This window comes from Triturus cristatus, chromosome 9, assembly GCF_964204655.1.
Source record: "Triturus cristatus chromosome 9, aTriCri1.1, whole genome shotgun sequence".
In the NCBI taxonomy this organism is placed as follows: Eukaryota; Metazoa; Chordata; class Amphibia; order Caudata; family Salamandridae; genus Triturus; species Triturus cristatus.
This window is the reverse complement of record NC_140592.1, coordinates 579,994,512-580,011,194: the sequence shown is the minus strand read 5'-3', so window position 1 is coordinate 580,011,194 and position 16,683 is coordinate 579,994,512. Positions and strand designations below refer to the sequence as shown.

The following is a 16,683-nucleotide window of genomic DNA, read 5'->3' as shown; positions in this document are numbered from 1 at the left end:
ACCATCGGGCGGGCTGACGATATGGATAAAAATCAATTTAAATGTCACTATAGAAGACTTCAAAATTGCCTCTCCACATATTTTAGGATTTAAACTGAAACCTCCAAACATGACACATATATATCTTTTTAATGTATATATAAGACTGAGGTAGCTTTGAAAAGAGTCACCCGTTATCCATCGATTAGAAGAAGCTCTTGAAATAATTGAACCCAATAGAGCTGTTCTCGTAGCGGGTGATTTAAATTGTTGTTAGGAACCATTGACAGGAATTGAATCAATCTTTGAGGAGGAAGAATTCACGGGGGGGGGGATTCCCCCTCTAGCAACAAATAACAGGATGTCATGCTCCTTCTCAGCAATGCAATTAGTCCATCTCAACATAGAAAGAGGTCTAAGGGCATATAATGGCAGATTTCCCTCAAATACTGAATGTTCAAATACTTTTGTCAGGTGAAAATCTAAATCAAGAATAGACTATGTGATGGTAACTATAGCACATTGGGCCCATATACAGGTCTTTACGGTAGATAACAGAGGAGAGAGTCATCACTTTCCACTATGTGTATCTGTGTCCGGGAGGTTGATCACCACCCATACAATCCATCCAATTGACTTGGGAAGCAAGTGCCGGCAGCTGTCAGTAAGAAACATCCGGAGATCAGTTAAATGGTCTGCCATAGTGGACCAGGTCGAGCCTCTTACACATATCTACATCAACGTTTGTGATGCTCTAACCCCCTATGTTGATTTAGGACCAGAGTCCATACCTATCAAACAAATTCTTTTTAATATATATTTGGCCCCTCTGTTCTCACCGATAGCCGAGTGAGGGCAATATCATATTCCAACGATACCCAGCTGGTGTTCTCCTTTAAAGATCAGTCGGAATACTCCTTCAAGAACTTTAAGGGATGTCTGAAAGACATTGCCCAATGGATAAATAACAATAAACTCAAACTTATTGCTGAGAAAACTGAAGTGTTGTTCTTCGGCAAGGACTCCCCACCAGCAGCTGATAGGTGGTGGCTGACTGAAATGGGCTTACCTCCCACTCCAGCGGCCACTTAAAATTTAAGAGTGAAGTGGGAAGCAGACCTCTCTTTCTAAGCCCACATTCGGCAGGTGACAGCCTCATGTTTCAACAAACTGAGAAACTTGTGAAAATTCTTACATTTGCTACCAGAGGATTGCCGCAGAGTCATAGACCATGCCAGGGTAACATCTAGGCTGGACTATGCAAACGGTCTCCATTTGGGCCTGCCTGTGTACCTAGTTAGAGACTGCAGATGGTACAGAATGCGGCTGCGAGATTGATTAGGCAGGTACCATTCAGCCATCATATCTCTCCGCATATCAAAGAGTTCCATTGGCTACCGGTAGCAAGAAGGATCGAGTTTAAGGCTTTGACCATGGCATTCCGGTCAATTCATGGTAAATGTCCAAGTTACCTGAAACAACGGCTATGTCGATATAAGCAGATCCGTTCACTGAGGTCCAATTCTCAAAATCTGTTGTGTACTCCGCGATTTGTTAAGGCTAGGGTAGGTGGCAGATCTTTCACGGTAGGGGCCACCAAGCTATAGAACTGTTTGCCAAACTATCTTTGCCTAATTGATTGAGAGCCACTATTTAGGAAAGCTGTAAAAACCTGGCTCTTTAGCCTAGGTTAATATTCTTGGGGTTTGTCTCTTGCCGGTCACCTTGACGTGCCGCCTACTGCTAGAGCGCCGGGACACCTCTGATTGAGGTAGCTGTTCGCACTTTAAAAATTTCGGTATTATTATTATTATTAAAGGCATACTGGAAATAAGAGGTGAACATTGCAATTGTATGTGACTTTTTGCAAATAGTTCTCATTGATTACTTTTTTGTGCTAATTGAAAGGCCCAACTATATGTATTAATTCAATATACATTTAACAATTTAAAAAAAGTCAAATGAAACTGTGTGCAAAACTGCATGTAGCATACAGTGCTGCTTGAGTAGACGCGAAAAACTGTGAACGTACCGTGTTGCGTTCCAAGTAAACGGTTGAACACCTCCTTCACTACAATAGGGTTTAACTTTATGAGCTTTGGCAGAGCCTGTATGACCTCCTTCTGCAAAGGGAAACAGAAAACAAAACAGACATTAGACTTCCAAGCCCCTTACTATGATGGAGGAATATGCCACTACACATTTCAGGGCTGCAATGGTCTAGACTTGTTCTAAAATGACATACTAGTCCATTTAGAAATGATAAAGTTCTACATTTTGTGAACCTCAACGTTACTTTTAAATCGCAGTTTTATTAACAAACGTCTGGGTGAGTGAATATGCGAGTTCTGACATCTTTCGCCCTTAGGTAATATTCAACAGCACCCAGAAAGCCCAGCCACTGGTACTCATGGACAAGCTGTTTGAGTCGATTCTTCGGTTTTCAACGTATCAAGAAGCAGCAGTTACCTAGCAGGTCCTTATTATTTGGAACATCCCAGTCATAGCCGGAGTAATAATTATCTAGACAGGCACACGTGTAAACCAGCTACATTGAAAAAGTTCCTAATGTGTCCTCATAAGGAGGAAGAAGTGCGGTCCCAGCCTACATGTTGCACCCGTTCAAAATGCTGCAGGCCTCCATTAGAGGTGGGCAAACCAACAAATTAACAGGGAGAGTACAGCTGAGCCAATGGACTGGCTTGATTCCAAAAGCGTCATGCAACGAAAAATAAGTAAAAATATTAAGTCCTTTCAAAATAAAAATAAAAAGTGTATTTTAACACACAGAAGTTTTTTCACCTCAATGAACAAGTTACTTACCTTCAGCAATGATATATCTGTAAGAAACATTAGTTAGTTATAGATTCCTTACCTTATAATTACCCCCAGGCGTCAGACTGGATCCGGAAAGTTTTTCATCAGCAATACCTCTGCGTGTTGGAAGGTGGCATAGGTCGGCTCCGCGCTAGTATCGTGTCGCCGGGATGACGTTGCGGTAGCTACTTAGACTTCGCACTTGTGCGCTGATGTCAGTTCTGTAAACGACTTTCCACGCCTGAAACGCAGAGCCATGCAAGACACTGACCACTGTTGCACAAAACTAGGGCCCTAAAAGGATAACAACCCTAGAAATCAGTTCACAGAATAGAGAGGATGGGTGGGGCGGTAAGAAATCTATAACTAACTAATGTTTCTTACATATATATCATTACCAAAGGTAAGTAACTTGTTCATCTGAAAAAAACACGTTAGTTATAGATTCCTTACCTTAGAATAGATACCCCAGCAATACCAACCAAGGAGGTGGGTCTGCAAACCAAGATCACACCAGAAAGTCCTGGAGAACAGAACGGCCAAAGAAGCCATCTCTCTGGACTTGACCGTCCAGGCAGTAGTGTTCGGTGAACGTGTGCAGCGATGCCCACGTAGCTGCCTGACAGATGTCATTCAGAGGAACCCCTTGTCCCAGAGCAGTAGTTGCTGCAGTCGCCCTGGTGGAAAAGGCGCACAGCCACACTGGAGGCTCCTTTTTCGCCAGAGAATAGCAGGCTTTGATACACAAAACGACCCATTGGGAGATAGTCCGCTTGTGTACGGCCCGCCCTTTCTTTGCGCCCACGTACCCAACAAAGAGCTGGTCATCCACCCAGAACTGTTTTGTGCGATCCAGATGAAAAGAAAGCGCAAGTTTTGGGTCCAGACTGTGGAGCCTCTCTTCCTCCTTCGAAGGATGCGAAAAGAAGGTGGGCAAAGTGATGGTCTGCCCAATGTGAAAGGCAGTGACAACCTTGGGCAGGAAGGATGGATGGGTCCTAAAGACAACTTTGTCCAGATGCACAGACAGAAAAGGGGGCTTGGAAGCAAGCACCTGGAGCTCACTCACTTGTCTAGCAGACGTGAGAGCCACCAGGAAGGCAGTTTTGAGTGTTAAGAGCCACAAAGGACAGTTGTGAAGTGGCTCAAAGGGAGCAAACGTTAAATAGGTTAAAACCAGGTTCAAGTCCCACTGAGGCATAACGAAGGAAAAAGGAGGAAAGAGAGGAGTTATGCCTTTCAAGAAGCGATTTACAACCGGGGGCTAGAAAAGGGAAGGCTGATCTGGAAGCCAAAGAAAAACAGAGATGGCTGAGAGAGAGCCCTTGATAGTGCCCAGAGCAGAGCCCTGCTGGGCCAAAGAAAGAAGTAACAAGAGAACCTCAGAAAGAGGGGCAGAAAGGGGATCCACAGCCTTTGCTGCGCACCATGCCACAAATTTGTTCCACCGACAGGCGTATATCATTTTAGTGGAGGGACGCCCTGCTGCCAAGATTACATCGCAGACTTCGGGAGGCAGGTCGAATGACGTCAACTGCCGCCGCTCAATCTCCACACAAGGAGTTGGAGGCTGGACAGGTTCGGGTGGAGGACCGTCACCTGTTGCTGCGACAGAAGATCCTTCCAAAGAGGCAGACGGGTCAGAGGATGGATGGCCATGTTGAGCAGCTCGGGATACCACACTATCCGTGCCCAATCTGGATGACTTGGGTCCGGTTGCGCCTGACCTTCTTCAGTACTCTGGGCAGAAGTGGTATAGGCATAAAGGCGTACAACAGATCGCAACTTCACTCGTGATAAAAAGCGTCGCCGAGCGAGTGCCGCCTTGGAAATTCCAATGCGCAGAATTGCTGACATTACGTGTTCTTTTCGGTGGCGAATAGATCTAACCAAGGCTCACCCCACTGTTAAAAGAGACCTTGCACCACCTCTGAGTGAAGACGCCATTCGTGATCCATCATGCACCTGAGGCTGAGTTCGTCGGCCCTGGCGTTCAGGGAACCCGCCAGTTGTTGAACCACCAGGGATATGCCCTGATGTTCCAGCCATTGCCAGAGGGCCTCCTGACATAGGGTCCACGACCCCACCTGGCCCTGTTTGTTGCAGTACCACATGGCGGTGGTGTTGCCCGTGAACACCTGCACTACTCTCCCCCGGACAGAGGGAAGGCATGCCTTCAGTGCAAGATGGATCGCCCGGAGCTCCAGAAGGTTGATATGGAGTCCGGACTCCGTCTGGAGACCAGACGCCTCTGATCTCCGCCTCTCCCATGTGGCCACCCCATCCCAGAAGGGATGCGTCCGTCACTACTGCGTGTTCTGGTTGGGGAAGGGATTGGGATCTGCCGTTGACCAGTCCTGGTTCGTGAGCCACCACTGCAGTTGTCGCACAGTGCCTTCCGAGATCTGAACGCAATCGGACAGATTTCCCTGATGCTGCGCCCACTGGAACTTCAGGTCCCACTGCAGAGTCTGAATATGCCATCTGGCATGAGCTACCAGCAGGATGCAGGAGGCCATGAGGACCTGCAGCCTTAGGGTCAGTCTGACCCGGGATAGAGGCTGAAAGATTGGAATCATAGCCCGAATATTTCGGACTCGCTGTTAGGGAGGTTAGACCCGAAACCGCGTTGTGTCCAGAAATGCTATGATGAAGAGGAGCTTCTGAGAGGGACTCCGGTGTGACTTCGGCACATTGATGGAGAGTCGCAGCCAATGCAGGAGGTCGGCCATAGTCTGGAGGTGGGAGACGACTGCCTGGGGCGAGCCCGCTTTCAACAGCCAGTCGTCGAGATAGGGAAAGACAAACCCCTGATCTGCACAGATGTGCTGCGACCACCGCCATCACGTTCGTGAACACCCAAGGGGAGCTGGTAAGGCCAAAGGGCAGCACGGTGAACAGAAAATGCTCGTGGCCTACCGTGAACGTCCGGTAACGGCCGGTGGGCCGGCAGGACCGGGATTTGAAAATAGGTGTCCTGCAATTCCAACGCCACCATCCAGTCTTCCAGGTCGAGGGCAGATTCCGGAGAAGCGGTTGAGGTTACTGAGATCCAAGATAGGACACAGGCCCTTGTCCTTCTTGGGAACCAGAAAGTGGTGGTAATAACAACCACGACGTACTTCTTGGACAGGAACGCGCTTGATGGCTTCCTTGGCCAAGAGAGCCTTAACTTCCTGCTGGAGAAGGGCCAGGTGATCCTCCCACATGCGGTGGTATTGCGGTGGCATGGCTGGAGGGGTAGCCTCGAAGGGGAGGGAGTAGCCACTTCGGACTATCTGCAAAACGCACCTGTCTGACGTGATGGTGCGCCAGTGGGGGAGGTGATGGCGCATCCTGCCACCCACTGGCATTTGATGGGCCTGAAATGTCGGACTGGGAAGGTTTGGAGGCTACTGCAAAGAGGTGGGTGGGGGGGGGTGGGGGAAGGATTTGGTGGACTGGCCCACCCGCTGGCCCCCGGAACCACAACGGTTGTTCCCACGTCCCCGGCCGCGCGAAGGTAGGGTAACTTGCTGCGGCCTGTGGCTCTGGGCGGGACGTAGCGGGGCATCCCTTCCGTAGCACGAAAGGGGCGAAAAGCGGATTGCGCGGGGCGGCTGGAGAGGCCCAAGGACTTGGCCATGTAGCTTGTGAGTCCTTGAAACGATCTAAAGCATTGTCCACTTTGTTGCCGAAAAGGCGACATCCATCAAAGGGTATGTCCATGAGGGTATTTTGAACATCCCCAGAAAAGCTAGGGGATCTCATCCAGGCGTAGCGTCGAAGAGCTACTGACGTAGAAATCGTTCTATTTTGGAAAAATTGTAGCACCGGGCTCAGTGCTGATTAACAATGACAATAACAATGGAGTGGCGCAACTCTAGACATACAACCACATAATACACAATATGACAAACAATATAAGAAAGGTAAATGCTACTTACCAGTATGCATCTGTTCTTGGCATGTAGAGCTGCTGCAGTCACATTATTGCATTAGATCGCCGCCTAGTGTTGGGTCCGGATGTTGCACGTTGTTGTCTTGGAAGAGTCTTCGAGATCTCACGAGATAGGTGACTCCTCCCCTGGACTACAGTGCGCATGGACAGCTCCTCCATCGTCAGATTGTTTTTTCGCCATTGTGGCAAAGATGGAGGATAGTAATAGAAAGAAAAGGTGTCCATGTAAATGTATCTAAATAAGATAGTACTGCAACTGTGCCCGGCACCAGGGAGGAGGGTGGGCATGTGACTGCAGCAGCTCTACATGCCAAGAACAGATGCATACTGGTAAGTAGCATTTACCGTTCGAGGCATATGAGCTGCTGCAGTCACATTATTGCATAGACTGTATAGCAGTTCCTCCTCTAGTGGTGGTTACCGGTGGCAGTTGCAGTAGTTTGGAAAAGTGTTTTAAGGACAGCCTGACCTACAGAAGCTTGTTGTTTGGCTTGCACATCAACACAATAGTGTTTAGTGAAGGTATGTATGGTAGACCATGTAGCTGCCTTACAAATGTGTTCTAAGGGGATATTCCCTAGAAAAGCCATAGATGCCCCCATTTTGCGCGTGGAATGTGCTCTTGGGGGAATAGTTAATGTGCGTTTAGCTTTTTGATAACATATTTGTTTGCACTTGGCTATCCTTGCCTTTGAGATAGGGTTACCCTTGTGAGGTTGACAGAAAGACACAAACAACTGTTTTGTCTTTCGAAATGGTTTAGTTCTGTCTATGTAGTTGAGTAGGGCCCTTCTGACATCTAGTGTGTGGAGTGCCCTTTCCGCTACTGACTGTGGTTTTCGAAAAAAGACAGGTAACTCAATTGATTGGTTAATGTGAAAACTAGTTATGACCTTAGGTAGGAATTTAGGGTTGGGCCTGAGAACTACCTTATTTTGGTGTATTTGCATGAAAGGTTCTTGAATTGTCAGTGCCTGCAATTCACTTACTCTTCTGAGTGAAGTAATTGCTATTAGGAAGGCCACCTTCCATGTTAGGAACTGTAATTTACAAGAATGTAGAGGCTCAAAGGGTGGGCCCATAAGTCTAGTAAGTACAATGTTAAGATTCCAGACTGGGGAAGGTGGAGCTCTTGGAGGGATTACTCTTTTGAGTCCCTCCATAAACGCCTTAATAGGTGGTATGCGGAAGAGAGACACGTGTTGTCTGTTTTGAAGGTAGGCTGCAATAGCAGCTAGGTGTAATCTTATAGATGAATATGCTAGATTACATCTTTGTAAGTGTAGCAGATAACAAATTATGTTTTGGACACAAGCGTCCAGAGGATTGATTTGATTATTTTGGCAGTAAATAACAAATCTTTTCCATTTGTTTGCATAACAGGCTCTGGTAGTGGGACGTCTTGCCTCTTTGATGATATTCATACAATCAGGAGGCAGGTTAAGGTATCCGAACTCTAAGACTTCAGGAGCCAGATTGCTAGGTTCATTTGATTGGTGTCTGGGTGTTGTATCTCTCCATGGTTTTGTGTGAGCTGTTTTGGAGAGAGGTGTAGTCGTTGATGAGGGACGACAGAGTTCTAGGAGTGTTGTGTACTATGGTTGTAGTGCCCATGTGGGAGCAACCAGGATCATCGTAAGTGTTTGTTGCTTTAGTTTGCGTACCACTAATGGAATGAGTGGGGTTGGCAGAAAAGCGTATGCAAATCTGCCTGACCAGTTCATCCATATCGCATTGCCCTTCGACTGCGGGTGTGGGAACCTGGCGGCGAAGGATGGGCATTTTGCGTTTTGTTTTGTGGCGAACAGATCTATGTCTGGGTGTCCCCATGCTTGGAAGAAGGGGAGTAGGACTTCCGGGTGAAGTTCCCATTCGTGGATCTGTTGACCGGGTCTGCTCAATAGGTCTGCAATCTGGCTGTTCACTCCTGGGAGATGTTCTTTTAGAAGATGGATGTTTTGTGGAATGGCCCATCTCCATATGCTTTGTGCTAGGCGTGAAAGCTGCAGAGAGTGTGTCCCCCACTGTTTCTGTATGTAGAACATAGCTGTCATATTGTCCGTCCGGACTAGGACAGTCTTGTTGGCTATGTGTTTTTGAAAGGCCTTCATTGCCTGAAATATTGCTAGTAATTCTAGGTAGTTTATGTGGTGTATCTTTTGGTGCGGTGTCCATAGACCTTGCACTTTATGTTGAAGTAGATGGGCTCCCCACCCTGTGAGTGATGCGTCTGTTGTCAACACTACCTGTGGAACTGGCTCTTGGAACAGTTGCCCTTTTGAAAAGTTGTGTGTTCCACCACTGCAGAGAGCGATGGGTACGACTGTCTACCAACACTAGGTCCTTTAGTTTCCCTTGAGCCTGGTTCCATTGTGTTGCTAGGCATTCCTGTATGGGACGCATTTGTAGCAGAGCATGTGGGACTATGAATATGCAAGATGCCATCATGCCTATGAGTTGCATAAACACTCTTGCTGGCAAGAGAGTCTGAGGTTGGAATCTTTGGATCAGTGCTTGAATGTTCTGTATCCTGGCTGGAGTTGGGTAAGCCTTTGCTACTGTGGAGTCTATTGTTGCTCCCAGATACTGCTGTATATGGGAGGGTTGTAGATGGGATTTGGGGTAGTTGAGGAAAAATCCCAGATTGTGTAATAGATGGATTGTGGTCACAGTGTGCTGCAGACATTGGTGATGTGATTTGGCCTTTATCAGCCAATCGTCTAGATATGGAAACACATGAATATGTTGTCTCCGTAGATGTGCTGCCACTACTGCTAAGAATTTTGTGAACACCCTTGGTGCTGTTGTTACCCCGAAGGGTAGGACTTTGAATTGGTAGTGCTGTCCCTGCACTGCGAATCTGAGGTATTTCCTGTGCGCGGGATGAATGGGTATATGAAAGTATGCATCTTTGAGATCTAGCGTGGTGAGAAAATCGCCTTGCTGTAGTAGTGGTAGTACTTGTTGAAGTGTGATCATGTGGAACTAATCTGAGTGTATGTAGTAATTGAGGGGACGAAGGTCGAGAATGGGCCTGAGGGAGCCGTCTTTTTTGGGGATTAGGAAATAGAGGGAGTAAACTCCTTTTCCTTGTTGCTGCAGGGGAACCGGTTCTATAGCGTGCTTTTGTAGCATTGCTAAGACCTCTTGTTGCAATAGTATGGTATGTTCCTCTGACATTGGTCTGTGTTTGGGTGGTATGTTGGGTGGGGTAGATGTAAGTTCCAGACAGTAACCAGAATGGATAATTTGCTTCACCCACCTGTCTGTTGTGATGGATTCCCAGACAGGTAGGAACTGTGATAATCTGCCTCCGACTGGTGTTAAGTGGTCTGGAGGCAGGTGTAGGAGGTCACTGTTTGGGAGTGGTGGAGGTACAGTTGTTGTTGTTACCTCTACCTCTGCCTTTAGTATTGTTTCCTCTATATCCTCCTCTGCCTTTTTGAAATGTGTTTTGAGAGGTAGTTTGGAAAGTTTGAGAGGTTTGTGTGTTATTCCCTCTCCATGTACCTCTATAGGAGGATCTACAAAAGGAACGTTTGGATTGGTAAGACTGTAGTGCACCCATAGATTTAGCGGTGTCAGTGTCCTTTTTCATTTTGTCTAGTAGGACATCTGTTTCAGGCCCAAACAGGAAATCGTGGTTAAGGGGTTGATTGAGAATAGTGGTTTGCACCTCAGGTTTGAAACCTGATATGCGAAGCCAGGCATGTCTTCTTAACTCATACGCTTGTATTGACTGTTCTAGAGGCTGTGTCAGCTGCATCTAGAGCACACTTTATCGAGGCATTAGTGATGAACTTTCCTTATTGGATAAGATCGGTTGCCTGTTGTTTATATGGTTCAGGGAGATGTTGTAGTAGCTCCTCTTGTTTGTCATAGTGTGCTCTGTCATATCTAGCTAACAATGCTTGTGTGTTAGCTATTCTCCAGGTGTTGGCTGCTTGTGAAGCCACCCTTTTCCCTGAGGCCTCCAGTAGTTTGGACTCTTTTTCTGGTGGTGCAGCATCGCCAGTGGTTTGTGAGTTTGCCCTCTTTCGTGCATTGGCAACCACTAAAGAGTCTAGCTTTAGTTGACCCTTGATGTATGTAGGGTCGGAGGGTGCTGCTCTATATTTCTTTTCCAGTCTAGGGTTGAGTATCCTAGCCCTAATGGGGTCTTTGAATATTTCTGGTGCATGTTTTAAAACTCCTTTGAGCATGGGTAAAGTGCGGGCACTTCTTTCTGTGGTTGGGAAGGTGTCCAGCAAGAAATCCTCTTCCAGAGGGTCAGCATGCATATCTACCCCGTGGAAACTAGCAGCCCTGTCCACTAACTGATGAAAAGCAATGGTGTCATCAGGAGGGGATGGTTTTGAAGGGTATGGTGTGGGGTCCAGAAGAGGTGTGTTATCTGGTGAATATGGGTTTCCCCATGTGTCCAGGTTGGGGTTTGGGTCATCAGGATCGTCATAAGGGTATTGTGGATCATTCTCTGTGTCGTCATCTGGGTCCCCAACAGGCTGTGGAGGCATGGGGTGTGTGTATGGCACATAAGGTAGAATAGGAGAGAGAGGAGGAGGGGTGACAGGCCTAATAGGAGAGGTAGCAATGTCCTTCCTCTTTAGAGGAATAGGAGAGGGTAATGCAGGATGAATTTTCCTGTTGTGGAGCACCACATGACCTGTGTTAGGGTCTATGATGATTCTTTTCTCTTTTGGATCGACAGGATCCGGAAAAAACAGCTCCTCATCTGTATTTGGTGGTTTCGGCACCGAAGATTTGTGGTGTTTTTTGCTGGGAGTCGAAGGGTTTGTAGGCTTTGTCTTCGACCTATCTGGCTCGGGAACCTTCTTTTTGGTCGGTTCGGGAGCTTTCTTGACTTAGACGTCCTTTTTCGGATCGACTGTTTTCTTGGGTTCGATCTGTTTTTTAGGCTCGGTGACCTTTTTGGAGTCGTTAGTCTTTTTCGGGTCGATATTTTTCTTGGGATCGACCTTTTTCGACTCGACGCTTTTGGGAACGGTCGAGTTTTTCGGCGCCGGAGCCGGATGTGTTTTTCTCGGCGCCGAAGGCATTTGGGGTGTAGGGAGATACGGTTTGCTCGGTCCCGAGCTACCGGAAGGCTTTTCGGTTATCTTCGGAGCCGGGCCCGAGGGTGGGGCTTCCGAAGGGATATTTCGATCGTGACGAAGGCCTTGTGGCGATGTCTTGACCGGAGCCTTATGTGGGGTGATTGGGACAGGGACATCGGTACTCACGTGCTGCCCCGATGGGATTGGGTCATCTGAGTCCGATTCTTCGACTGTGACGAGCTGTAGATCGTCTGAGTCCTCGGCATCCGAGGGGTCGTCGAAGATATCGTACGGTTCCGGTGCTGGTGCCGCTGCTTGCCGATGCATCGCTTGTCGATGGGCCCTTCGGTTCATGATTGTCTTTTTGGAACGGAAGAGTGCGCAGGCTGAGCAGTCTTCTTCTCTATGCTCCGGAGATAGGCATCTGTTGCACACCGGGTGATGATCCGTGTGTGGGTATTTAGCACCAAACTGGGGACATTTTTTGAAGGGGGTCCTTTCCATGGGCCCGAGGCCCGTGTGGCGTCGATAGGCCCGGAGCCCTGCGTCGATGGAAATATGAGAAATAAAGTCTCGTAAAGTTCTAGGGTATCGACCGGAGAGCAATCCCGTCGAGATACTTGGATTTGCCGTGAAGAAAGTGGAAAACTTCGGAGTCGAAGTTGGCGTCGCAGAAGTACATCCAAACCCGATGGCGGAAAAAACACAATCTGACGATGGAGGAGCTGTCCATGCGCACTGTAGTCCAGGGGAGGAGTCACCTATCTCGTGAGATCTCGAAGACTCTTCCAAGACAACAACGTGCAACATCCGGACCCAACACTAGGCGGCGATCTAATGCAATAATGTGACTGAAGCAGCTCATATGCCTCGAACATTATTTTTTTATTTTTAAATTTATATTAATCTTTTTATGTAGAAATCGTTCTACCCAGAGAGTCAGCAGTATCCAGTCCACAACGGATGGTAAACTTGGCCGCATCCCTCCCGGCAGCAATAGCCTGGGAGAGCACTGTCCGGGCCTCCTCCGGACACTGAGGCAGCACCTGCGCAACCAAGTCCTACACAGAGTGGGAATAACGGCCCAATAGGCATGCGCTGTTTACCGACCGCAGTCCCAAGCTGGCGGAAGAGATAATCTTCTTTCCAAGATGATCTAGCTTCTTGGATTCCCTTTCCGGTGGAGCGGTAGGGAATGCGCTTTTGGAAGTAGAGGCTTGGACCACCAAGCTCTCAGGGGTGGGGTGTTGGGAAAGGATAGTGGGGTCGCCCGGAGGCAGGCAATCATCCTTATCCATGGGAGCCCCCGAGTTGGGCCTGGACGAGGGGCCCAAAAGGACGTCAGTAAGGGCCTCGTTGAATGGAAGCAGAGAATCTGAAGAGCTCGTCGCTGGCTGAAGCACCTCTGTCAGGAGGTTAGTCTGCCATTGTAGGGAGTTCGAGGTTGAGAGCCTCGGCTGCCCTACGTAACACCACTGCGTATGAAGCTCCCTCCTTCGTAGCCACGGTAGGAGGAGATCACATGCCAAGGTCAGGGGAGGTGTCCAGACCACTGGCATCCCCCAGTTCCCTCTCTCCAGTCCTGATCAGATTCCATTTGATCAGTTAAAGGGTCTCCTGACCTCTCCCAGTCCTCCTCCTCATCCTCTGGGTGCCAATCTGGCCGAAAAGGGACCCCAGGAGTGGACAGGGGCACAGAAACCCCTCTTGGCACCGCATCCGGCATCGGGCGACACCGGTCTGGCTCAGTGTCCACGTTGGGATAGAGGCCGGGGTAGAAGCCGGCCGGAGGGTCGACCGGTGTCGGATGCGGTAATGGTGCCAGAGGAGGTGTAATCAGGTCAACCGGCACCGATCGGATCCAGGCCTGGATCCAAGGGGGGGCCTGTGGCGCCGGAGCCGTCGGCGGAGAAGGCCTAGGCCCCCCAACCGAGTCAGCAGGACCCGTAAGTGCGCCGGCGGGTACGGACCGCTCCCGCAAAGCCTTCGGCGCCATCGACCAGCAGCCGGAGCATGACTTGAGGTCGTGGTCGCGCTCCAGGCAAAAGAGGCACACGCGGTGCGGATCCGTCACCGACATCAGTCAGTTACAGGAACTGCATGCCTTGAAGCCGGGCATCCCTCGTGCACCAGGAGTCGATGGACCTAAAAAAAGAAGTCGACAAAAGTCGAGAAAAAAAATCAGTCAAAAAGTGACTGGAGGTACCGCTCTCTCCGGATCTGCGGTGGCTGGCGCGGAAAAAGAATGAACTATTGTCAGCGCGCGAGGCCGGCTTCTAAGTTCAATACCGTGACATCATACCGGCGACACGGGCAGACCAACGCCACCTTCCGACGTGCAGAGGTACTGCTGACGCAAAAGCTTTCCGGATCCAGTCTGACGCCTGGGGTAATTCTAAGGTAAGGAATTTATAACTAACGTGTTTCTTTCAGACACATTACATTATATCTATGCATTGAAAGGTGTTTATTAAAAGTAATAGCTTTCAAACAAACTTGGAAACGTTTATTCGCTGCCTTGACGACAATGCCACTCGCAAACTAAGAGGCAAATTATCTGTCATTTGTAATCTACACGTGGACTAGTTTATTATGATAGATGATGCAATATTACAGCCTATTAAATCAAACACAAGAGGCTTTTGTACACCCATATCCTAAACTCACATATTTGAAGGTGTCTTCATATGCGATAATGTAGAAGGAGGCGCTGGTTAAAATATTTGCCCAGGATCATACAGTTTGGTCAAGCAGGGAAGCCAGGACTGAGCACCGATTTTCTAGTTTCACATTGCGTGATTCAGCCATTAGATGGGTATTTCTAGCTCTCGTCCAGTTTACATCAAAAAGATCACTGCTTTGTGTTTCTTATCGTATAAGGTGCAGGCATAATCCACATTAAAGTTCGGATCATTTTGGGCTTGACAATCTCGAGCTGAGCAAGATTCGGGTATCTGCAAGAAATTCGTTCTCGCATCAGAAATTGACAAAAGAGTGCATTTCACGCTAAAATATTACACTAAATAATGGATGAGCATTACACGTAATTTTGCTGAAATTACAACCAATTATGAAAATGTAGCGCATCTCTTGCTTTCTTTGGCTTATCTATACCTAGCCGCCACTGCTACCTCAGACAGACAGCATCAACAGTGGGACTTAAACATTTCCTTCATATAGAGGCAGAGAAAACAAAAAGTCTGCCTTAGTATTTTCCTATCTTCCTTTCAAAGTTTATGTTAGAAGGTCAAGGGTGTAGTTCATTCTGAGCTCTACAAAGCAGGCTGGGTTTAGCTGTACGGTCTCGTCTTGGTCTCCTGCAGCAAATAGCACTGTGACTTAACAGACTATATCCATTTTTCATGACATTTACCTATTTGCAAGTCACAGACAAGTTTAAAGCCCTTTTTTTTTTTTAATAAAGAACACGGATGGATGTTTATCTGCAAGTGCGGTTTGTCCCAAGTCAGAGATGTGGCACAGATTTCAATAAAATGCTTATGCCTGACATTCTGCTCTCCCCATACCACCAAAGCAACTCACAAAGGATGGAGATGTGAGAGGTAGGGAGCACCTGGCCGCCTTTCTTGACAGCACAGTGACAAACCCTGCTTATCAAATCAGACAAGAGGAGGGGAGAATTATCTCCTTGTGTGGTGTTTTTTATTCCTAACTTGTTCTTTAGAATTGTTACTCTGTAGAAGTGGCGACAGGTTAAAAAACACATACCCCACTGGAACAAATTTTAGTTAGTTGTTTTTTTGCGGTGGGCTCGTTAAATATCATGGGCATCACGGACACTCCCAATATCGCACTAAATTTGAAAATCGCAGAATTGCAAAAAGCTGATAGGTCTGCTAAGTAGGACGGGTAAGCCCGAGAAGAAAGTCCTGAGCACACTGTGCCACAGGAACCAAACTATGCCTGACTGATAAGCCATAATAAGGGCAAAACAGGTCTTGGGATGCTTGTGTTCTGGTACAGGAAAGTCCTGGCATGGCAGTTCGGAGTGGGCTGTTCCCATTGGAGCAGGATCAAGATTGATTTGCATATGGCTGGGTCCAAACTGAGGTGGCACAGTGTGCAAAATAATGATGGACTTGGAGGCAGGCCAAATAATTACCAGTTGATGGGATTCGTTCAAGCATTCCTTCCATCACTTTTTGTATACTTCAATGTGACTCCCTAAGTGGGAATGGGTGGGCCCAGAGATGGGTCCTGTGCACACTGTGCCACCGGAACCAGGCAGTATCCGACTAAGGAGCACTAACAAGGGTGAAACTGGTCCTGGGTTGCTTAGGTTTACGAGTGGCAAAGATTTATTTTCCCACAGGGAGTTGCAGTTCACACCTTAAACTTCGGACGGTGTTGTGAGGAAGAACCCTACGATTAAGCATGCCACCTAAGAGTGAGAGAGAGTTCTCATCATACTACAAAGGAATTTGTCATAAGACAGTGATATTCAAGCTATCTAATGTGAATGCTGCTCTAGAAGTTATGCATTATTTTATATTTTGAGGATTCACTTTATACCTCCTGAATCAAAAAGGCTTATTTAAAGAAAAAACAACTGCCAAACGTTCCAGCCCAACACTAGATGGCAGGAGTATGCAGTGCATGTGCACATACAAAAACATGCTTCGGACCTGAAATTACAAACTTTAACTACAAACGCACAGAGATATGTACCTACAAGAACATTTCTGCGTCTTTCCCTCTCTTAAGTCCTCTGTCCCACCACTTTCTATCCAGCTACCCATCTCTCTTCCACCCCAAATCTTCTTTCTCCGTATGTTCACCGTTCATTTACTCCCTCTAATTTCCGCATCCCAATCACTTTTTTCTCTATTTTCATTTGACCTCCATCTCATAAACTTCCGCACCTTCCTCCAA

General features: G+C 47.7%; 1 protein-coding gene across 7 annotated transcripts in view; it reads right to left on the bottom strand.

Moving 5' to 3' along the window:
• The window catches only part of SYMPK (symplekin scaffold protein), a 1,117,730-nt gene that overhangs the window by 218,309 nt on the left and 882,738 nt on the right, over positions 1-16,683 (bottom strand). For all 7 annotated transcript variants that reach the window (XM_085625602.1, XM_085625603.1, XM_085625599.1 and 4 more), the window contains one exon: positions 2,012-2,102. In XM_085625602.1, coding sequence (XP_085481728.1) covers positions 2,012-2,102 — 91 coding nt within the window. The remainder of the gene's footprint in view (positions 1-2,011; positions 2,103-16,683) is intronic.